This window comes from Calypte anna, chromosome 5 (genome assembly GCF_003957555.1).
Source record: "Calypte anna isolate BGI_N300 chromosome 5, bCalAnn1_v1.p, whole genome shotgun sequence".
Lineage (NCBI taxonomy): Eukaryota > Metazoa > Chordata > Aves > Apodiformes > Trochilidae > Calypte > Calypte anna.
The window spans coordinates 15,594,793-15,618,297 of record NC_044250.1 but is presented as its reverse complement, the minus strand read 5'-3'; the positions used below and the strand labels follow the sequence as shown (position 1 = coordinate 15,618,297).

At 44.1% G+C, this 23,505-nt stretch overlaps 2 protein-coding genes across 3 annotated transcripts in view; one reads left to right on the top strand and one right to left on the bottom strand.

Moving 5' to 3' along the window:
• Positions 1 to 8,601, bottom strand: part of CHID1 (chitinase domain containing 1) — a 102,747-nt gene extending 94,146 nt beyond the window's left edge. Inside the window, 1 exon segment of the mRNA XM_030451211.1 lies at positions 8,501 to 8,601. The gene's annotated coding sequence lies outside the window, so the exon portion shown is untranslated.
• Positions 8,602 to 8,721: 120 nt separating this feature from the next.
• Positions 8,722 to 23,505, top strand: part of AP2A2 (adaptor related protein complex 2 subunit alpha 2) — a 48,288-nt gene continuing 33,504 nt past the window's right edge. For both annotated transcript variants that reach the window (XM_030450987.1, XM_030450986.1), the window contains exons 1-2: positions 8,722 to 8,895; positions 21,643 to 21,711. In XM_030450987.1, coding sequence (XP_030306847.1) covers positions 8,829 to 8,895; positions 21,643 to 21,711 — 136 coding nt within the window. In that variant the 5' untranslated portion in view covers positions 8,722 to 8,828. The remainder of the gene's footprint in view (positions 8,896 to 21,642; positions 21,712 to 23,505) is intronic.

Genomic DNA, 23,505 nt, shown 5'->3' with positions numbered 1-23,505 from the left:
GTTCTGGGGCAGCAATAGGGTGGCACAAGGAGCCTTAAGGGTTAAACGGAAGAGTACTGGATGGAAGCAAAGGAAAGCAGCAGCTACCTGAGGCCAGCAGTGGTAATGCAGAGATAAGGTCAACAACCCAACAAACGGAGCATTTGTGGATGTGGTTGGCTGAGCAGGGAGGTTTTAAAAAGCAGAGATACTTACTGAAGGATTTAAGGACTCTTAAAGCAGGAGAGGACAATGGAACAAAGGGTGAAGGATGATGGCAGCTTGAACAAAACAATGCAGCCAACCCCAAAGAGCATCAAAAATCTCCAATACAAAACGATTTGGTGGTGTTAATGATGTTATATTAAGACTGCAAAATCAAAGCAAAATCAAAGCCTTCTAAGACTTTCAGGATTCAGAGGTTGCAGTAAAAGCTAAATTGCTATACCATCTGAAATTCACTATTTTTAATAGTTAAGGTGTTATGCTTCTATGACTTCAAGGTTAACCCCTCTGTTTTACAGAGCCTAAAAAAATGAGACAAAGCAAGCTGGTCTTGACAGCATCTCCTCTGTTTCATCTGGCTTGGTGGGATCTATAAACTACTGCAGAGAGGATCAACTGAGCCTGAATAGTCAATACAAGTCTTATCTATTTGGGCAGGATATCAGTTCTTCCAGAAGCTGGTATATATTGATTTGGAGGTGTCTGATTTCACTTTCAGAAACAATTAGCAACAACATCCCTTTCCCTGAGGAGAAGTCAGCATCTAACAGCTGAAAAACAGACGTTTAAAAAAAAAAATCACTTAACTCTAATTAGACATCAAAATGTGCACATTTTCATGACATGATCATATCCATCTGCCAATTATTGCTGAGTCAGCATCCACTCCTAGATCTATAGGAAGCACTGTGCATATGGCAAACTGATTTCTGCACTGACAGTCCCGTAACACCTCTTGGCTGGAACCTAATTTTAGTGATTTATTCTTTAACAAAATCAGTTTAGTGAAAATTAGTTAGACAGCATTTATTACTTGAAGATGAAAAAAATCAAACTTTAAATACTCTTATGGAAAGTACAAGTATGAATTTTGCAAGATTTACAAAACTGGAATCCCCATCAAGTCTTCTGTGAACCTTTCTTCATTATTTTTTAATTTTCTTCAAATCCACTTAGCAGAACTGTATGATCTTGGCATTCTTATTTATTTCCTGTACCACTGCAAAATGCAAGCAAGACTGACTCTGTTTTAAATCCTATGGGCAATTTTAGCTTTAAAACATCTTTTGACAAGCTGATGTGAAGTCCAGGTTGCTCTCTAAGCCAGGTCAAAAACGTTGTTTAACCCAAGCCTCCCCATGAGGTAACACACTGGGAGTTGTTGGTTTGCATCCATATTCTTAAAAGACAGAAAAGCTGACAGAGGTTTGGGCTTTCCAAAAGATGCAACCAAAGTACCTATATAACCCTGGAGACTGGCACTGTAACTTCTTGGAAATCAGGGTTAATGTTTGGATTTCATGCCCAAAGGAGGAACTAGATGCCAACTACTGCTGCAGAAGGAGCCTGCATCCTGGGAAAGGAAGGCTAGAAAGCGATTTTTAATCCACAAAGGCTGGATATCAGGAGTGAAAGGGAGTGAAAATAAACCCATTTCTCATCTGTGTAAGCATTAATCCCTTTCCTTTTGTAAGGCGCTCTGCTTTGACAGCAAGAATTGCCTCCCATGCTGGTCTAACTCTAGAGACCCCAAACCTTTCCATGGAGACCACAACAGAGGGAAGGATCCCTCAGGGCTGGGGAAGGATCCCTCAGAGCAACGCCCTCAAGGTAGGGAAAGGCTCCCTCAGAGCTCCCTCAGGCCAAGGGAAGGTTCCCTCAGGATAAGGTTCTCTCAGGTGAAGCCCCGGCCCGGCGCAGCCCCGAGCTCACACTCGGTGCTCACCCTCAGCTGCCGCCTCACCGCTGCCACGGCTGCGGCTCATGCCGGGAGCAGCCGCCCCTCCGCAGCGCTGCCGGAACACAGCCGCACCGCCCGCCCCTTCCCTTCCTTCCCATCCCTCCCTCCGTCAGCCACCCGGGGCAGCCATCACCTACCGCCCCGCCGCACTTCCCGAGGGGAGGCGGACGGCACCGCCCCGCACGGTGACGCGGGAGAGCGGGGGAAGGGGAGGAGAGAGGAGGGGAGGGGAGAGTAGGGCTGCGGGTGGCAAGATGGCGGCGGGGCGGGGATTCTGTCTGTCTGTCTGTCTGTCTGCTCCAAAGGTGTCTGTCTGTGTGTCTGTCTCCCTGTCTGTCTGTCTCCTTGTCTGTGTGTCTGTCTGCCTGCTCCAAAGGTGTCTGTCTCTCTGTCTCTCTGTCTGTCTGCCTGCTCCAAAGGTGTCTGCCTCAGAGGTGTCTGTCAGCTCCAAGCGCGTCTCTCTGTCTGCCTGCTGCAGGGTTGTCTGTCTGTCTGTCTTTCTGCCCCAGGGGTGGCTGGCTGGCTGTCTCCCTGCCTGCCCCAGGGGTGTCTGTCTGTGTGTATGTGTGTGTGTGTCTGTCTGCCTGCTCCAAAGGTGTCTGTCAGCTCCAGGGGTATCTGTCTGTCTGCTCCAGGTGTGTCCGTGTGTCTGCCTCAGAGGTGTCTGTCTGTCAGCTCCAAGCGCGTCTGTCAGTTCCAGGGGTGTTTGTCTATTTTTTCGGGTCCAAGAATGTCTGTCTGTCTGTCTGCTCCTGGGGTGTCCGTGTGTCTGCCCCAGGGTTGTCTGTCTGTCTGCTCCAAGGATGGCTGTGTGTCTGTCTGCCCGCCCCAGGGTTGTCTGTGTGTCTGCTCCAGGGATGGCTCTGTGTCTGTCTGTCTGTCTGCCTGCCTCAGGGTTGTCTGTCTGTCTGCTCCAGGGATGGCTGTGTGTCTGTCTGTCTACCCGCCCCAGGGTTGTGTGTCTGTCTCTCTGTCTGCTCCAGGGGCGGCTGTGTGTCAGCTCTTCCCCTGGAGAGCCTCCTGGTCTATTCCAAGCTGTAGCAAATGGTGTAGGTGAGAAGGGAGTTGGGGCTCAAATCCTGTGCACAGTGTCCTGGAGACAGCATGGTCTTAGAGCTGAGGCTGTTGTGGGAGAAAGGAGGGGTCAAATCTCAGATGGCTGTTAACAGGCTTTAAAATAAAAGTTTATATTTTAAATGGTGATTATTTTTTTTTTCAGTAGCTCCTGGTTTGACCTACAGTTTGTTTTTTGACATTCATCATGGCTGTACAACTTTGAAGTAGTTCTTTCCTGAGCTCCTTGCAGGGATTAAACACCCTATCAAAAGACTTGCTAAAAATGGGGGCATTATGTTGTGATGCAGGAACAAACCTAGCAAGTCCTGACTCTGTGCTTCCCAACAGGGACCTTTCTGGGACCTGTAGTGTTGGTTCCAGCTGGGTGAGACCTCCCAGAATCTGAACTGGAGGGTTACCTTGTTTTCTCCTGGTCTGTCCTCCTCTTTCATTTTATGTATTAAAGATCTTCATGATCTTTTCAAGCACTGAAAAGAAACACAGAAATTATTCTCTGGAATAAAGTGTAGTCAGCGACCCAGTGGTATGTCAAGTGCTGAGGACATTTATACATGCTCTGCACATTAAATCACCCAGTTTTCATTTCTAAAGACTGTGGAGAGCCAACTGGTACTTGCTAGCACGTTTGGACCCACACACTTATAGACTGAAGGACAGGAAAAGGAGTGTCTCCCCCTACATTTTTAGGATCACCAAAAATGCCTCTGAATCCTTCAGATTTCACTCAGGAAGTGTTTTTTTTTTCATTTCACAGGGCTGCTTGATAGGCACGTTTGAAATAGAGTACATTTTCTTATTTTAACTGCCCCAAATGTAGAAAATGCATAATCACAGTACCTAAAGTAACTTACAATTGATGTGGTACCAGATTTTCTGTTGTTCCATGACATGTTCATCTCTCACAAACTTGAAATGCTTCCAGGTCACAGTTCAAGGTAGCAGGAATAACAGAAGCATGAAAAAATGTTTTGTTTCCAGTGTCTCTTGATTTAAATTTTAATTTCCTGTATTCAATTCCCATCCTATTTTCCCATTGACTCTTTTTCTTGTGGCCTTCGTGGGACTGATCCAAATGTTTGCTAAGTGGCTGAGAGGGTGTGTGCTGCCATTGCAGAGTCCTGTAGCTACCTGTAAGGCATTCATAGATCTTACCTTTTATATGGACCCAAATCTTTAACACATCTGTAAGGTATTGGGCAGCCCCCCTTGTAGGATAACATTGCACTAGGCAAGTCTAAAAAATAAGGGGATCTTTATGCTTCTACATTTGCAATGTTCTTCAAAGAGACAATAACCTCTATCTGTTCTGGGATTTATGAATCTATCTACTTGAACTCCCACTGTGCACCCCGTGCACTAATTACCAAATGCAGTAAGTGAACTTGGCACTACAGGTTTCTTGGTTGAGCCAGATGCTTTGAAGCCTGGGTGCCACAATGCTGAGCATCTCAGCACCTGAGTCCCCTCTAGGTAACTGGCTGTAATTCATTACATCTCATTGTGCTTTACCTGGAATTAGATCTCATGCTGCTCTTTATTTCTTCTAGAAATGAAAAGGGCCCAAGCTTCAAAAGTGAGTATTTTACAAAAAATACTGATCAGTTTTCTGTTTGGTTTTTCCTCATACTCTAGCTGTTACTAATTTTTACTATCATTACTTAAAATAAGTGTTTTAATTCTGTGTGTTTGTGGCCAACTCAAAGAGGCGTAAATAAATTTAAAAATGAGGTATGGTTGCCTGTGATAGTATCAGTTTGATTTCTGTGTTCTCAGCCTCTTCACCATAGTTCCTTTAAAAAAGCAGTACCTGAGCAAGATAGGACACCTGGGGGAAGAGCAGAATTTGCTGCTTTTCTGGCAAGTAATTGTGCATACTCAGAAAAATGGTATGGCAGCAAGAAATGAGTGGAATCCTGTAGTTAAGGATAAAGAAAGCTAAGAGAAACAGGAGAAAGATCTCTGAGATTCATTTAAAACCCAAAACAGAACAAAAAAACACAACTCCTGTGAGCTAAAAGGAAATATACAGAATTTATTGCAGTTTATTGCAGCTCACAAAGCCATCCAGCTGGCTGATATTACACTGCCAGCATGCAGGTGGTAAATGAGATCATCTGGGTAAAAACTTTATTCACCCTTTTTTTGTCTGCTCTACTCTTTGAGTTTAAGGCATAAGTATTCTATAGTTTAATATAAACATTGTGTTTGGAGTGTACAAACGTTGTGTGTGGAGTGTATACCCCTTTTTATCATTGAAGAGCTCACTGGAGAAAAAAAAAGATCTAGGCAGATCTGTCCCAATTTTCTGGAAATTTAGACTTTCATGATTATAAAAACTTTGTTTCTTAGTACTGAAAGCAGCACATCTGGTACTTGGACATGGCAGAAGACATTGCTGATAAACTTGTGCTCTTTGTTAGTGGATAATGACAGAATCCCAGACTGTCTGGCTGGAAGGCACCTCAGGGATCCCCTGCTCCAACCCTTCTCATATTATTGTTGATCTGAGCTGCCTCAGCACCCATCGAGCTGAGACTTCAAACTTCCCAAAGTGGGGGAATCCACCCCTTGCCCTCAGAGGGAAAAATTTTCTTTGTGTCCAATAGGAATCTGCCCAGGAGCACCTTGTGCCCATTGCCCCTTGTCCTGTCCATGGGACTCTTTGGAAACAGGGAGTCTCCACCTGCTTTGTAGCCCCTTGAAGTACTGGAACATGGTCAGAAGGTTGTTAATAAATGTTAAATGTCAGGTAAAGAAACACGATGGAGAAGCTAATGATTCTGTTTTCTCCTTATCTCTTTTTGGCTCCAGTAGTGGTTAGAATGAGCATGAGGAGCAGAAGAAAGCAGTAACCAATGGGATGGGGGACAAATCTGACAGAAATAATAAATGGAAAAGACCAATTTTCTTTTTGTAATTCCCACAAATGGATACTCACCAGCTGAATCCATGCAGCTGGATGCTAATAGCTGTATGTCACTGTAATTATTCAGGAGTTTGTACCAAAGTGCAATGAAATTATTGCACAAAAATTATATTACCTGTATACCATGGGAAGGAAAGGGTAGACATTTTGGATTTGTTGGCAAACAAATGTGCTGCAGTAGGGTTTATGTAACAGGAAAACATTTCTTGAGACTGTTTCCTCTTTAATGCTGATTTTACAATAATAAGAAATCTCTTTAAAAATCACAACATCAAAATCCACATCCACATGGGTGGAACTAATGAAGTCTGTTTTCTCACAGGCTGAGCCTGTGTGCACTCTGTGCTGTGCAGTAACAGCTGAGCTCACATCACAATGTTTCTTTCAGTCAGGAGGCATCTGGAGACCATTACTGGCTCTCCTCCCTCTACCTAATTTTTCACATAATTTTTTAATCTTCTGCCTACCGAAACTGTCCCAAATGGGCTGATAAGCTTGAAATTAAGAGACAGCAAGGGCAGACATACCTACACATTCACCATAATGCCATGCCTACGGAATTATGTTGAGGCAAAAAGAAAATCAGGAGCAAGGATGGATATAGTAAAGCCTCAAAAGTCAGCCAAAGGAAGCTGACTTAAAATAACAGTATGTGCACTGCATCCTGTGCCATTTCAAATGAAATGTTTAGCAGCATAATTACAAAACTAGAGAGCTACATGTAGATTAACTACTTGAATATTTACCCCAGATCTCAAGCAGAATTTGCAGCCCATGCTGAGCTTGGTACTGCCACAGCTATTCTGCTAGCAGTATTTAAGACTCCACTTCGTCTAAGTGTCCCTGCATGACTTGCAGTTGCAGTATTAGCTGGAATCCATCCAGACAGGACTGATGCATTCAGCCTGTAGGTGTCATTGTGCTCGTAAGAGTAGAAATGAGTTCAACATTTGGCTAGCTCAAAACCGGTGATTTTTTCTGGAACAGAAACTCCCACACAGTGCCATCTCAAGCTTTGAACTTCAAGGGTAAATGCACCTTATCTTTAAGCATCAAAATATCTTTGTAAAGCTGTGGAAAAGAAGAGTTTTCTTCATGTAAGACAAAGATGCAGAGAATCAGAGATGAACAGAAGACCAGTTGTGCAGGACTGCCCGTAGTTGCACTTGGCCTACAAAACTGATCCAGAGAGAAACAGACGTATGTGTGACTACCACAGTTTCATCTTGTCTTTTTTAATGATACCTGCACAACCCAAAAGCACAAATATGCACTAAGGTATTCTGAAAACGTGCAGAATAGACACTAGAGAGATGACCTGAGGTGTATAGCATTATCAGAGATAGTATCAAGCATTTTGTAGTTCTTTATTTCTGAGAAAAAAAATTTATCGTTAATTTAAAGACACTGGAGCTTGATAAATTTAAATAAGATGCAAGTTCTAAATGTGGAGGATTAACCATGGGAAAAAACTAGCCAAGGAAACAGTGAATTTGATGGCGTCGGGTCAACTTTTTGGGCTCAGTTCATGGGGAAAGAAAAAGAAAAAAGAACAGGTGAAATGAAATAGCTTGAGGTATGCAGGAAAGCAGATGAAATGACTAATTGCTCTCCAATAGCCCTAACTTCCCTAGGTCATTATAATCCACTGGGTACAGTAATCACTTGCATTTTGACTGGAACTCCCAGCTTCTGGTTAGCCAGACTAGCCCAGTTTTGGCACCATTTGAATGTCTTTCAAGTTGATAAGATTAAATACTCAGTGCAGTCCCACCTCTCTGGCATATTTAGGACAGTTTTAACCTTGAAGTGTTTTCAGTCTCTGTGGTAGCTGTGGCCTGGGATTGTGTTTTCTCTGCAGCCCTCATGAGGCAGAGGTGGCCCTGGGTTTGCAGACCTGTGACTTGCCACAGGTCACACAGAGTGACTTCACCAGCCCAGGAGAGGCTCCAGGGGTGTGTGACAAAGATGGCTCTGTACACAGGGTGACTTTACCAGCCCAGGAGAGGCTCCAGAGGTGTGTGACAAAGATGGCTCTGTACACAGGGTGACTTTACCAGCCCAGGAGAGGCTCCAGAGGTGTGTGACAAAGATGGCTCTGTACACTGCAGCTCTTGGGCTTGCAAATGTTCAGGGTGACTACAAAGCCTCTGTGAAGTAGATCCTGAGCTGGAGGAAGATCTCTGGGAGCACAAGGAGCCTGTGTGCTCCTCTCCACACCTCAGAGGCAAACCCCTGGGATGAGGGATTGCTGAGAGCTCACTGATACAGTGACATTCCCTTGCCTGCTGCTCTGCCCTCCCTCTCCTCCTCCCGCAGCGGTTACATCCTCTGAGGCACCTGTACAGCCTGATGCTTTTCCTTCAGAAATTATAAAAAAAATAAAATTGGGCACGGGGAGCGGAACTGATGAGGCCGCTCCTAAGCGGGGACCACGCAGCGCTCCCACCCGCGGCTGCAGCGGCCCCGCCGCCCCTCACTTCACCTCACCCCCTCCCAGCAGCGCCAACGCCTTTCCTTCTCCAGGCGCCAAACAAACACCCAGCACCCACCTCTCCCGGCCCGCAGAACCGCCCGCCTTCCCTCGGGGGGTACCGAGGACCGGGTTCTGTTCTCCCGGAGCCGGGGGATCACCCGTGGGCCCCGCGCCGTGTGTCTGTGGGGAGGGGGGGGGACAGCGCTCCCGCCTCCGCCCGTCAGGGGGCGCCGGAGCCCGGGGCGGCTGCTGCCCGCGGGGGCGCGGAAGCGGCGGCGGCGCCTGCGCGCTGCAGAGGCGGCGGCGGTGGCAGCGGCCCTGAAGAGCCCCGCGGGGAGAGCGGGCGGCGGGGCTTGGTTGCGGGGTTTTGGCGTGGGGCCGGGCGGTCGCGATCGTGCGCCACGATGCCGGCGGTATCGAAAGGCGATGGGATGCGGGGCCTGGCGGTCTTCATCTCCGACATCCGCAACTGTGAGTGGCTGAGGCGCGATGGGGGTGGGGCTGGGGCCTTGGCCAGGCTAGGCCAGGCCGTTGCCATGGGCCGTTGTCCCTCGGGTCCGGGGTTTCTTTTTGCCCTCAGTGCCCTCCTGTCTCTTCTGAGCCCCGTTTCTGGCTCCTTGGAGCCTTCCTGCCTCACGAAATGGCGACGCGCCCTGGGGGATGGGGCGGGGGGGTGAGGACGGGGGAGGCGGCGCGGCCGGGGCGGGGGAGAGCATCAGCCCCAGGCTGGGGCTCGGGGGTGATCTGTGCGTTTGAGCGAGGGTTGTCTGGGGTTTTCCCTTCCCTTCTCCCTCCTCTGCCTTGGCGGGGGGGCTTTGGGCGTCGGGGTCAGTGCCCTGGCGGAAAAAGCTGCCGAGAGGTCGGTGCCCTCTCCGCGGCTCTTGGTAACTGAAGCGACTCCGGAGTGAATTCGTGTGTGTGAGGGGGGTTGTGGCGAGCTGGGGAGAGGCTTCGCAGACGTCTTTCCAAATCCATCCACGGGTTTCAATTCCACCCGTCAGTGATGGAAAGCAGGCCTCTCCAAGGGTGCCTGCCAGCAGGGCCTGCTGGGGGTATGCCTGGGCTCGGCTTAAATGAGCTTTAAAAGTTCTCCCTCACCAGAAATCCGTGTAATTAAAACTGGGGTGGGGAGGGATGTGTGCGGGTGTCCCCCAGAAAGAAAAGGGGGAGCATATCCTGAGGGGTAGGGCAGGATAAAGCTGCTGCTGCCCGGAGTGGGAAGGGGCTGTGTCTGGGGCACACCTCGGTGATCTGCTCTGCTCTGCTCTGCTTTTTGACGGGGAACTGCATGTGATAGGAGTTTAATATTAATCGGAGTTAGGGATCTAAGTGTGTGATGTGGCAGCACAGCCTGGGGAAGGGCTAAGGTCACTGGTTGGTGTGATGAAACAGCTCTGTTTTGTCCACCTGTGTCTCTCTGTGGGTAACTTGAGGCTGCTTTAAAAGGAATGGCTGTAATGTTCCGTATCTAACCCGTGAAAGTGCATTTGGAGGTGTACTGCAAATTAGTATGATCTTAACTAGTCTGCTGTTGGAACAACCACACCGGCTTGAAAAGAAAAAAATCTTGTTGGTGACTTCTGGTGCAGAAAACTGGGGAGGAAATGATACTGATAAAATGATGCTGTTTAAATGCAATTTCTTTAAACTAAACCCGGGTAATTTTGCCTTCTGGCCACGTAAACAGGGGCTTTGTTTGTGAAATTCAAGGTTGTTAGTCTTCCTTACAGCAGAAGCTGTAGCAGTGTTTTTTCAGAACAGAATTGCAGGTCCTTAGGTTTCTTTAGACTTCAGTTTTGTCTAGAAGGCAGTTGATAAAATGTGTATCAGTTCAAGGTTACATAGATGCTCTTGGGCTTTGTCTGGTTGGCCCAACTATTCACTGAATGTTTTGTTGGGTGCCCTGGTGTCACTGCAGTTAAGACTTGCTGTCTTATCTACCCAGTATTTGCTCAAATTACTGTTTTCATTCATTTACCTAGAAATAATATGGTTTTATTCTTCATTGTCTCTATGCCTGGCAGTTGGTTAACACTTTGTCCACTTTTATTTTCAGTGGAACACAAGAGAAACATCCAAGCTCTTAAGTTCTTAACCTATGTTTAGAGATGTGGAATAACAAGATTTAAGGTAGCAGAATAGAATAAATTAAATACTGATTTCCCCACAGGCTTTCCAGTGTAGGCAGTGTGGGAACTCTGATGGGAAGGCCATCTCTCTGACCTGATTGGGCAGCAAACATCTCATGTTCTCAATGTCTGCAAGAGTGACAGAAATGTACCTTGCTTGTGGTACAAATAAAAGGTTAACACTCCTACTGTTTAGCAAATACTGTTATTTCTCAAATGTTTTGTCCCTCTCCAGGTAGCTATTTGGGAACTCTAATTACTTTTGTGTCTTTCTCATCTTTCTAGTGAAGGAAGTAACTGCATCTTCCCAATTAGCTGCCAAAGAGCTGATAATTCCCAGTAGTAGATGATCTATGCAGCTTCTCAATAGCTAATGGCATTTCAATCTGTTTCCTTTAAGGGAGCTCTGTGTTGCCAGTGAACCATGGGGCTGGTATAGGCAGACTGAGATTCCCAAAAATACTGTGCTTTGGGGGCACTGGTGTTGGCCTAAGTTCCATCTTTTCCTCGTCTGAGTGGGAGCTAGGTAGTTGTCAACAACAAAAAGTAAGAGCTGTTGAGGTAAACATTTTGAATCCTAAATCTAGGGAAATGTTCCTGTTCTGAGATGGGAGGGAAGCTTAGACCCCTGGTGCAGCCATTAACCTGTTTTTAGCCTTAAAGTTGGACTAAATGTCTGGCAGCTGCACTGCTGGGCAAAATGTCTGCTTGCATTCAGAATTTCAATCTAAATTTTGGTTGTGTTTGAATCATTTATCTCTTTGAGATAGCACCATGGGGGCACGACATGTTTAGTTTGCCTGTTATGAGTAAGGTTGAAACCTAGTGTGTGGATTTTTTCATAGAGATTTTGCACAAATAAGAATTGAGCATCATAGATATTGTTGAAAAATGAAAATGCAGTTGTTGTGTGCTACATTTGCTCAGGTGGATTCAGAGCCTGTGCTTTCAAGGAAATAAAATAACCTAAACAGGTTATTTAATCAGTTATTTTTATGTAAATTTAGACTGACTACTTTAAGAAATGCTTAATCTCCTTACATCAAGTCTGATTTCTTTGGCATTTGTCACTATGTCTGCAGCACTAAATAATGCATTATTCTCTTACAGGTTTATTACATTACTGATTTGGATGTGGTGCTTGTCTTGCCTGTCTTTCTACCAGGCAGTTACAAGCTTCAGAAAATTCTTACATGATAGCAGTTTTCAGTGCTTACAGCTCTGGTTGTTTGTGAGTTAGCAAACAGCTTGCACTGTCTGTCTTTAATAGATAAAAGGTTGGTTGTCACTTGTGTATCAGGCATATATTTGGCACTTGGGTTATCTATAAAACTTCTTGATTTGCATGTTAAATGCTTCTGTCATAGAATCATAGAATGGTTGGGTTTGGAAGTGCCCACTGGAGATCCTGCTAAAGCAGGCTTACCCAGAGCAGGTTGCACAGGAGTATGTCCTGGAGGGGGTTGAATGCTTCCAGAGAAGGAGACTCCACAACCTCTCTGGGCAGCCTGTTCTTATTTAAGAAAATTCCCCTTTAATATGCTGCACAACTTGCCAGTTGATGTGTGGGATTTTCTAGAAATTTGTTCAGCTGAATTTTTTTCTAACATAAATGAAGTAGTGCAGCAAATGGTTTTTTACCTTATCCTTTGTAGACACCAGAGAAGAGGTAAGAGGACTATTGCTTGCAAGCTGAAGTACTTCAGATAGCCCAATTAATTAGCACTTAGTTAATGTGGCTCAGTGAGAAAAGAGCAAGGCATGGCTATGCTGAAAGGTGGCTTGTGGTGGTAGTGGCATTGGGGAGCTCTGAATCCTGTATTTTGCTCAAGTTAAAGAGTTCAGGTGGGTAAGAGTCTGTGTCACTGTGTGGTTGAAATGCCTCATGAACCCAAGTCTAACATCTGGGTGTCTTATGAGCACTATGGACACATGCAAGAAATAATTATGTAAATAGTGTTACATCTTTTTTCATGTACTGCAGAGCCACTGAAGTGATTCAGCTCATACAAGATAGTGCTTTATAAACTCTGCAACTGTTCTGGCTGACAGATAACATCATCAGGAGTATGTCTTTTTTTTTTTTTTTGAGAACAGCTTTATGCTTGCCTGGTAATGGAGTACTTCTGAGCCATTCCTCACTCAACCTACTCTGTTGCAACAACAGTATTATTTACTGTTCATCCTGAAAACTAGAAAAGCTTGCTTTTCTCTGTACTTCTGGAGGTGGTAGTATAGAAATAGTTTCTATTACAATATTAAGTGTACTGCTGCGAACCCCTTCCTCCACTGTAAAATCAGGGAGTCATCTACTCTTGGGTTGGTGTGGAGGCAAAGCTGCTTTTGACACAGGCTTGGAGGGCAAGACAGTTCTCAATTTCCCTCACTATTTTAGATAACTGTTTTACCTTTTCACTGTCACCTTAAAAGTTGGACAGAGGGAGGAAGGTTTCCTTGAGTTTGTTCTCCAAATGTTTCTGTCTCTGTTCTGTTCCAAAATACTGTTCTTTTCTCCTTGGGCTTTATCTTTTCCTTATTTAACCCTGACAGATCTGTTAAAGAAAGGTCTTGTCTCTTTTTCACAGAACTTAATGCAGTAATTCTTCTTTGCACTGGACAGGGAGGGTGTTCAGAGGCTGAAGACTCTTGCAGTCTGACTGCAGTTGCTTTGTGTCACTGCTGTATTTCAGTCATTTGGCTTCCAGTCTGTGGGCTAAAGCTGCTGCATTGCTCCTCTGGGGTGTGGGTTCTTCTCTGCATTGCATGTGGTATTAAAGTAGGACTTGAGTTACTTCCTCAGCCAGTCAATGAGTTCTTTTCTTAGATTCCTTATCTCTGAGGAAATAGGAAGAAAAATAATCTTCATTTGCTCTCCTATTTATCTTGAAAGGCTGTGGCCACTCATCTAATGCAGACAAGTTCTGGCCTGGAAAACCCTAAGAGTGTGCTGCTTAGAGCTATAATAAGCGCTAAGTCTTGTATCACTTGCTACTATTTGCAGGAAAACACAAATAGCATGAGGTTAATCTGAGGAGGATGTGTAAGATGGATGCTCTGCCTGTGGCTTCTCTGTCTTAGCTTTCTTCTTTTAATGGAACTCTTGATGGTTAGTCTTTTAAATAAAGATAGATTTGTTTCTTTTTTTCATTTTTATTTTGTTTGTTTTTACACTAGATACATTTGTGCATGTTTGGCTGAGGAAAGAGAGTAGGCAAATATGATAATTAATAGAGGAGAAGTAGTAAAGAGTTAGAATGTTTCATGTGACATCGAACCTCTCCAACAGAGACACTGGAAAATGTAACAACAGCTGAATTTGAAATCCTGTTTATAAAGGTACCCATCAGGATAGGTGAGAGAAAGTTAAGGACTATTAGACTAGTACATGTCTGCATCAATTAAGCAGCTCACAGAGGATTTTTAAGACACCTGAAATAGTAGTTTAGAAGAGATAGCTAAAGAAGGAGACTTTGGATAAGCCTCAAACTGTTCTTCTATTAATTGAACATGAGCTAGCATAGAAGAGTCCTCAATGGCTTGCAGTAAATTAGTGCAAATACTGCCATACCCTGTCCAAGGGAGTGTAACTACACTGTGAAAATGCTGTTCAATGGCTTTGCATATCTTAGCTTAAAGCTCTTCTCTTGACAGGTCTTGATGTCATTTTGTCAATTAAACTGCCAGATAAATGTTCTGTATGTCATTAAATCCCACAGATGGCAGACTGCCAGGTGAGAAGGGACAAGGATCATCTGGTCCAACCTTTCTAGACACAAACATGGTTTAGATGAGGTGGCCCAGCAGTGTCCAGTCAGGATCTCCTCAGGAGTAACTTCCATCCATTACCCCTCATCTTTTGCATGGCACTCCTTGTAAAAAGGAGTCTCCATCTTCTTGTTAACCATCAGTTAGGTTCTAGAACATGGCAATAAGGTCTTCCCTGAGCCTTCTTTCTCAGGTTTGAGCAAAGCCAGTTCTCTCAGCCTGTCCTCATACAGCAGTTCCCCAGTCATTTGATCTCTGTGAGCTTCAGTTTAGTTCGGAAAGAAAATTATAGTCTTAAGATAGACCTTATTACTCCTCAAATTCTTTCAGAGTTGGAGCTGTAGTGTAACTTTTGGTGCCTAATTAGAAAAAAAAAAAAAAGGTTGGCACCAGGAATTATTAAACTTTTATTAAATTACTAAAACTGGGAAATCTGAATTGTTGGTGGGATTTGCAAGCCATTGTGCACTCTTGAGCTCATTTCCCTTCCCTTATGAGGACAAGAAGTGAATGGATTACTGGATTACAGGAAAGCCTGTGACTCCATGCTGTTTCATGAGAAGTGTTGTTATAGGGGCAGATCTTTAGCAGCATACTGGAATAAGTCACTTCTGTGGATAGTTCACTTAATGGGCAGAGTATTAGAAAATAGGATGTCTGTAGGCAGAGCAATCTTCAGCTGCATTTGTGGTTCATGATCCTCAATGATAGACAAGCACTGGTGTCCTCTGATCAGACCTCTTTTGTACAGGCAGCATACACTCCTGGTTTTATTCATTACAGGATGTTAATACACCATTAAGCAAAAAGCCTCTTGTTCTGCAGCTTTGAACTGCTCTATTTCTAAATAAAACTGAAGTCAGAATAACACCTTGTGAAGCTACAGTGTTTTGTTTGTAGTGGTCTCTTTGAATTAGTTGCACAGTGAGTTTTAAACACTAGCACCAGCATCCTCCCTCAGGTGGATCTGGAATTTGCAGCTCTGTTGCAGTACTCTGGATGTTTTAGCCAAATGAAGGAATTTATATAGACAAACCTACACCAGGTGAGGGCAGGCATACAGCAAACAGACCAATCTAATATATTGCTATGTAACCTGCCTCTCTTTTGGCCCTCTTCTCTTCCCTGCTGTGCTAAAAAAAACAGCTGAGAGGTTAGGTGGAGGTGGAGGATGGATTTGGTGTTTAACTTCATGAAGGTAATGATCTGCATAGCAAATGGCTAATCTATACTCTAAAGCTGTAACATGAGTATCTGTCCTGGCAGGTACAAGGAGTGGTTGAATTTACAGATAAAGCTCTTTCACAGAGGCAGGAATGGATGCACCAAGTACTTCTGAGTGAATATTTTCCTCTAAGAATTTATACCATTTTTACTGTAGAGCTGCTAGTGTTTGTTTTGATTTGGGCCCCCTCTCCCAAACAGTTTCTTTCCCTGTCCCCTGCCAGCAGAATCTTGTCATCATGCTGGTAAGCTGTTTTAGCAATAGGAAAAGCAAGTGGGTAATTTGATTAGAATCACAGAATTTTTAGGGTTGGAAGGGACCTTTAAGCTCACCCAGTTCCACCCCCCTGCCATGGGCAGGGACACCTCCCACCAGCTCAGGTTGCTCAGAGCCCCATCCAGCCTGGCCTTAAAAACTTCCAGGGATGGATGGGGCTTCCACCACCTCTCTGGGCAACCTGTGCCAGGGTCTCACCCTCTGGGCAAGCTGGTCCAGTGTCTCACCAAACCTAACCCTAACCCTAATGTAGTGACCTTCCTCCCTACCTGGTTTGTACTGTCTTCTGCTGGTGTTACCAGTTTTTAGTGGAGCTGGTATGACTTACCCTTTGGATATTTAATACAGCAATTCTGCTTTTGGCTGTTTGACTCCCTAACTGACCTGTACCAGTACAAGGTGACAGCAGGAATGTGGATGCCAGGAGGAGAACAGTGCTTAAGAACAGTCTGGAGTTGTCTTTTAAGAAGTGTAGCCTGGAATCAAACTGATAGGAAACAATATCAAGGTATTTTACTGAAGAGAAGCTAGAAGCAGCTTGACTGTGATGCTTCTCCCACTTAACCTGCCAACCCCCTTGTATATGCTAATGAAAACAGAACAGGAAAATGTGTGTTTGGCTCTCAACTCTCAAGGAAAGCACCCAACCTCTTTAACTTTGAGTATTTATCTTCTGTTTAAGAGCTGTGCTCTCACTGCTTAGGTGTTCCCAGCCACTGCAAGGGTCAGCTCTTAGCCTTGGCAGTGTTTGTATTACTGCTCTCCTCAACTGAAGCCTGGAGTTCTCCTCTCTTCAAGGCCTTTTCAATAACTGATTTTAATCAGAGGCATATTCTGTTAGACAAATGGTGGTGCCATAACTAGCAGCCAGCATTGCTGCTTGCCTTCAGGAAGCAGGATGGAATGCTTGCAAGGTTTTTCTTACCCTAATAGAGCCTCCTATCCAATGTGCTGTGTAATTGTTCACCCTAATAATGACACATCTGTAATTACAGCATTCTCAGCCACAGGGCAAGTAAGGCTAAGAGGTAACATAGTATAACAGTTCTGATTTGTGAATAAATTCAAAATATATGATCTGTTGGGTGGGCTCAATTACACTAGCTGCTGGCCTAAACAGATCAGAGCCAGAACATCTCAACTTTTCTGAAGCAATTTTTTTTTAATGGGTTTTTTTTTTTCTTTAAATGTAAAGCTTTTTGCTTTACATGTTGTTGACACACCTGTCTCAATTTGTCTGCAGAAATCTTCTCAATATTGTTGGTATCACTAGAAGCCTTTGGGAAATAAATGCTCAGAAGTATGCTGGACTCTAAATGGTCTGTATGAAAGCCAAGAACTTGCAGCAGTTGTGGGGAATAGCACAGATGCTCTTTGTGCCTCAGTTGGTTTGGGCAGTCTGCAGCTACCACAGCACCAAGTGGATCCTGATGGAGCAGCTCAATGAGTGAGGCACAGGCAGCCCACTAAACCTGACCTTGAAGCACTTGCTTAATTTTGCAGCCCTGCTGCCAAGTAAGTGCTAACAAATGTATGAACTCAACAGTTCCCTTTTCTGTAATTTCTCTCTTCTCATTCTTCTAACAATTGTCATGCAAAACTCCAAACTGAGCTATGGAGGTGTTACTCCTGCAGTACTGAGGCTCTGCATTACTAGGAGATTTAAGAATAGTAACTGGTTCTCTGAGAACTGGATGACTTTTGATGTTCATTAGTGTGTCTTTGTTAAACAAGATGGTAATTACAGATACTAATGCACTAAATTTACCTTGCTAGTGAAGGCAGTGAGCAGCACAGTGGAGTCTGAAGCCTGGAAAAGTGCCAAATATTAAATAATCGCTCATAAACGCCTTGGACAGAATTGTGGCTGGGTATCTCTGCTCAGATACTCATCTTGGAGAAGACTACCAGCAGTCATTTGCTAGGGCTGGAAGGCTATAAACAGTGTATGTAGCCAGCCAAAACTTCCTGGCTTGCAGTCACCTCTTCCAATTATGTTGTGGATATTTAGTCATACTCTTGCTAAACTGTGAAAAGCCTGAATAAGTGAAAGTGAAAAGTATGTGGTCTGAACTGGTGTGGAAATGTCATCTTGTCTTAAATGCTGTCCCACCCATCAGTTTGTATCCATGACATGACCTTTATTAAGGTTTTCCAAGTTGAGTGGCCTGGCTGGGGCATGTTTGTTGGGATACAGCTCAGGCAATTTCTGAAACTGGGAGCTGCATCACAGCCTGGCAGTGTTGTGGAGCAGAGCTGTCTTGGCAAGTTTTGAAATTCAATCTAGTTCTGCAGCACAGCACCCATTCAACTGTCATCAGTAGTGATCTTACTGTCCTTTTTAGCCATATTTGAGTTTACTGACGGGATGGTAACAACTGAATGTGTTGGTAAAAATAAAATATGGATGTGAAACTTCTTCAGTGAGTTTTACTATGGCAGAGTAAAGAGATAGAAACTTGTCAGCAGTTCCTGTCCCCATGCCACTGCTTAGTGGGACTGAATAGCTAAAAATTGGTCCTTGGTTTTTGTTTCTTTTATTTTCTTTTTCCCTGTACATGAAACAAATTGACCTGCCTCTGTGAGGTTTGTTTTGCTTTGAGGTCCTGGTGTAAACAATAAATTAAATTTCAGTAAGGTTACCATGCAGTGTAACTGCTGAAGTTCAGGAAATTTGGTTTTAGATCCTTCAGCTTGGTTTTAACTCAGGAGATACCCTCAGTGTTATGTGACTGTCCTCAGTGACATTTAAGACTCAGTGTGCTAGAGCTGCTCTCTAAAACTGCAATTTCAGACACATGGAGACTCTAATCCATCACTGGGAGACAACTTAAGACTTTCTCATTCAATTTGATTTCCTTTGTATGGAGTTAAACTTCTAGCACCAGCTGGTTCCTATGGTATTTATGTTGGGTCAAGGTCTAGATGAAATTATATACCATGTGAAGTAGTTAAACAGGCTTTTGTTCATGTGCTCTGTAAGTCTTTAACTTTGAGAGAATTAACCTCCAGATGTGGATTTTGTTGTTTATTATGGATGTTCCTGTCAACTCACTGCCACAGCTTTGTGCACAGGGGGATGGGATTTTGATTTTTCTATTGCTGAGGCTGCAATCCACTTCTGCAAAAGGTGCTGACTTCACAGATTCCTGAAGTATTTTAGTCAGACTTCCCTTAATGCTCTGTTGCTTGCATGGGACACAAAACCCCCAGTTTCTAGCAGTGAATGATTATCTGATAGTTACAGGTTAGTGCTGCTGAAAAAGTATGCAGAGAGGTTTTGGTAGTTAAAAATTTACACCCTTCATTTCATCTTAAGGTTAAGAAAACTGGCTGAGATGTACTGACTCTTGTCCCCCCTTCCTCCCCTTATTTTTAAGAGCAGTGATTATTGCTGTGCTTGTTGTGTTTAGAGAAATTGCTAATAATTCAACATAAATATCCCAATCCACTTTCAAACAAAACCTGAGAGCAAGGACATAGCTCCTGAACTAAGGTAATTAAATATCTCTTACTGAGGTCAGGGTTCTCTGACCCATCAATCTAAATAAAGTTCAAAATCTCCAGACTCAGTGCTCATGTTTTAGTGAGATGTGCTCTTCAGTTGTTAAAAGGCAAAATAAATTACTAGTTGTAGAAATTAAAATTGCCACCTGGAGCTGGTGAATGGTTGAGAATAAGGGAAATGTTTTTAAATCTTTACCAATTAGTGCTAGCATGATAGCTTAGCAAAATTTGAGTGTTACTTACATAAACCCTTGCACCCTTTTGGCATATGTTATTTTGGCCTTCTGTTTGTAGATTGTTGACCCAGGAGCAGAAGATTTGCTTCAGTCCATTATAAATTCCTAATGCTGTCAGGGATCTAAGCCATGAACACCTGGGTGTATCTCCAGTCTGCACAGCACAGCTCTAATCCAATTAAGACAAATCTAAAATCTATAGTAGAAGAAACACTCTGCACTTCAGTGTTTTGAGCAGTGCCCCTTACAAAGCAGTCCTGTAGAATGGAAAAAGTCCATTTGAAACAAATCTGTAGGTATTTTGTTAAAATGACAAGGCAAACCAATGTAGTTGCTTCCATTTGGGGCCCAACACTTCTTTTTGCAGTGTCCTGGTCTTGCCATGTGTCCATACTCTGGTGGCCATTATTACAAGCATAGTAATACAAAAGTTTTCTGTGCCTTAGGCAAGAATTGATTTTGGAAGTGCAAAACTTGAGTTTGTTTCTTTGAGTGTAATGAAGAAATTACAAAATACAAGTGTATTTGGCATGGGATTCCCTTATACTTGCTCTTAACCTACTGAAGATACTTGTTTGCTTGAGTTACTCCATCAGTGTCCATCTGGCCTGCTGCCCATCCATCTTTGGGGTGGTGTTGGGGGTCTTTGGAATGGTGTAAGGGTGCTCAGCAGTCACTGGGGGACACAGAGGTTTGGATGTGCAGATGGAGTATTAGGTTAAAGTGCCTTGAGGTGATGTTTTGCTTATGTGGATAAACCGGGTGAGATTGGGGGTGCATGGAAGGCTGGGCCTGCTCTTCAAGCCTTGCCATGCCTTGGGTTAGTGCAGTGGTGTTCTGGAAGTGTGGGGGTGTGCAGCCAGGGTTCCTGTGAGGAGGTTCTGGGAGCTCCCCAAGTTCCAGTTCTGCTGAGCAGATCTGGGGAGGTGAATGTGCCCTCGGGAGTGACTTTTGAGAAAGGGAAAACAGAACTGCAGAAATAATAATAATTACCAAAAAAAGACCTGCAGAGGAGTGAAGGAGGTGAGAGAGCAATGTCAGAGCAGAGCCCAGGGTGAGTGCAGCAGGAGGGGGAAGGTGCCCGAGCAGAGGTTTCCCTCCCTCAGCCCGTGGTGAGATGGCGGCTGTGCCCCTGCAGCCATGGAGGAGCACGGGGGAGCAGTCCCTGAAGGACCCCGGGGGGTGGGGAAAAGGTGGATTTGTAGCCCCTGAAGTGTCTCAGGTGGGCAGAGGTGAAGCTGCAGCCTGTGCAGGGTTGCAGAGAGGGTCAGCTGTGTCTGTGCATCCCTGGCTGGAGGAGCCCGTGCCAGGGGAGGTGACTGTTCCCAGCTCAGTCCATGACCCTGTGGGCAGCCCGGGTGGGAGCAGTCAGCTCCTGAGGGACTGCACCCCATGGGAGGGACTCATGTCCCAGCAGTTTCCATCCCATGAGAGGGACCCTGCACTGATGTGAAGTATAAACTCCGCTGTGAAGCCTAAGGTGGTAGAGTCACCTAATAAAATGTGACTTTATGGGGTACATTGATAGTTAATTTATGCACGTATCTTCTCTCTTCTGAGGTCCTTTGAGTCCTTGGGCTGTCTGTAAGCTTACTGCTTTTCCTCTGTTAAGAATGTTTTTGAAGCTGTTGAATTGAATGACAGTAAATTGGATTGTCCTTAAGGTGAGGAATAGCACAAGCTGTTTGTGCTTAGGAGGCTCCTTCAGAGCATTGTCTACCTGGTAATGAGAAAAAGTAAAATTCAGGTTTTTCTTGCCGGTATAAGAACAGAAAAATTTGTGAAACACAGTAATAAATGACTCTCAGGTTAGTTGTATTGGACTGATGCTATGTGCAAAGTTTCTTGAAACAAGAAGGTCCTTTTAGCTTCATAAATGCCCTTGCAAAGCAATGCTTAAGTTACTCTCTGCTCTTTGCCTTTGTCTAGCCCAGATACTGGGAAGGGACAGTAATAATTCCTCCTAATGTTTGTATGTTCACACAGTATGATTGGGTGGCAAGAAGCCTAAGGTGAAACTTGTGTTTGGAAGAAGTCTGTCCAGAGCACTGTGTCCTGATGTATGTTCTTTTGATTTCAGGCAAAAGTAAAGAAGCAGAGATAAAGAGGATAAACAAAGAACTGGCCAACATTCGCTCAAAATTTAAAGGTAAGTGACTTGACCATACTGAACTGTCATATGAGGAGATGTCTCTTCTAATATGGGGTTTTGTTTTGATTTTACGTGTTTGAACGTTTTTGACATCTGCTGACAGAAGCAGAAAGCTAGAGTAGCTACTGAGAGCCTTCTTGTAACTCCAGAACTTCCTGACAGTCCTGTGATGCTGGCTTGTAACAGCAGAAAGCTCCTTCCTGTGTCAAGGAGTTGAGCTACTCTTCACAAACTTTTTCTGATGCTTTGCCTTCTAACCATGTAGCTACCCAGCCTGGTTTCTTCCAGAAGGCCAGGAACCAGTTTGAAGAAACATGGGTGGATATAATTATTTCCAGTAAATTATAATCTGTTTAAACTTCTATCCAGTGTTTTCCCCTGCCTCCCTGACCACTATAGGAAAGTAATGGGTTAGGCTGTCTTCTAGCAGAATTGTGATTAAAATGTGTAGTTGGCCAAGCCATGCATCTTGGCCACTCCCAGAAACAACATCAGTACAATTTTTTCATAAGAAGCAAAGGCTATACAGTAACCAATTCTATCCTCAAGTGTTCCAGGAGACAGCAATTCACTTTTAAACAACACATGGTAAGAGTCATGCTGTAACTGTATAGAGTTGTGTGTGTGGCTTCAAATTTTAAACATTCTGAGGGGCAGTTTTGATATTTTTGAATAGCTTTCTACCAGCAGTGGCTGTAGCAAAAGTTCCATGTAAGTAGGTCTGGGGCTGTGTGTGTAGCTGGATTAGGTGTTGCAGTGTGGAGGTTGTATGTGTGGCTTTGGAATTTGATGTATCCAGATTAAACTTGTTTACTATAGTTATCTATCCAGTGTATCTATCTGGAATAATCAGTGTATTAACAAAGCCTGAAATAATGTTCCTGAACTTCATAGAGATCTGTTGTTAGTTCCTAAGTAATATCACTCTGAAAGGCTTATGAAGACCTGCAAAAGCTTGTGTCCAGAACAGCTTCAAAGGGAAAAGATGGCTACAGTGCAAGACACTGAAAAGAAGAGAAAAAATTATCCTCTAAATTAGAAGCCATTATGTGCTTCCATGCTCATGTTTTTCTCTTAGAAATTTCAGCGTACTTTACACAGATTGGTAACTTAATTTATAGAGTAACTTAGGGAATGTTAATGGCTATTTTTCTGGAGTAAATAGAAAGAGGAGCTAAGAGGACAGCTTCCTGTGCTGTCACATTGTTTTTCAATTCCTTCTCATTCCAGAGCTCCCATGTAACACTGATGTTGGTCTGATTTTTGCCAGCAGCAGCAGGCTTTGCATACTCTGCAGTATGGACAGTTCTCCATCACCCAATCCCATGTGTCTGTTTTCCAGTCACAGGAACCACTTGGTGTCCATCTTCTAGAAGGTGACCAGCAGATAGTGCCCTCATGTCCTCAGGATGCATGCACACTCAGCAGCTGGCATGTAGAGAGAACATGCTAGAAACCTGCATGCAAGAGTAACAGCTGATTTTCTTAATTCCAGCTGCATGATCACAGTGGATCCTGTTATTGCCTAGTAAATCCAAGCATTAAATTGTACTTTTAATTAAAGGAGTTCAGTCACCAGGCAAGATCTGTACCAGACAAATGAAGTATATCTTTCATATAAAGAGACAGTTCAGTTAAAAACTGTTTAAGAAGTTTCTGTACACTTCAGAAGTTTCAAGTTATGCTCCATTTGGGTCTGTCCACACCACAACCTCTTTACTTCTGTAAACTTGTGAGTGTGAAAAAAATGAATCTGTGAATTCTTTGGGTACCACAGCACTCAGTGCAGCC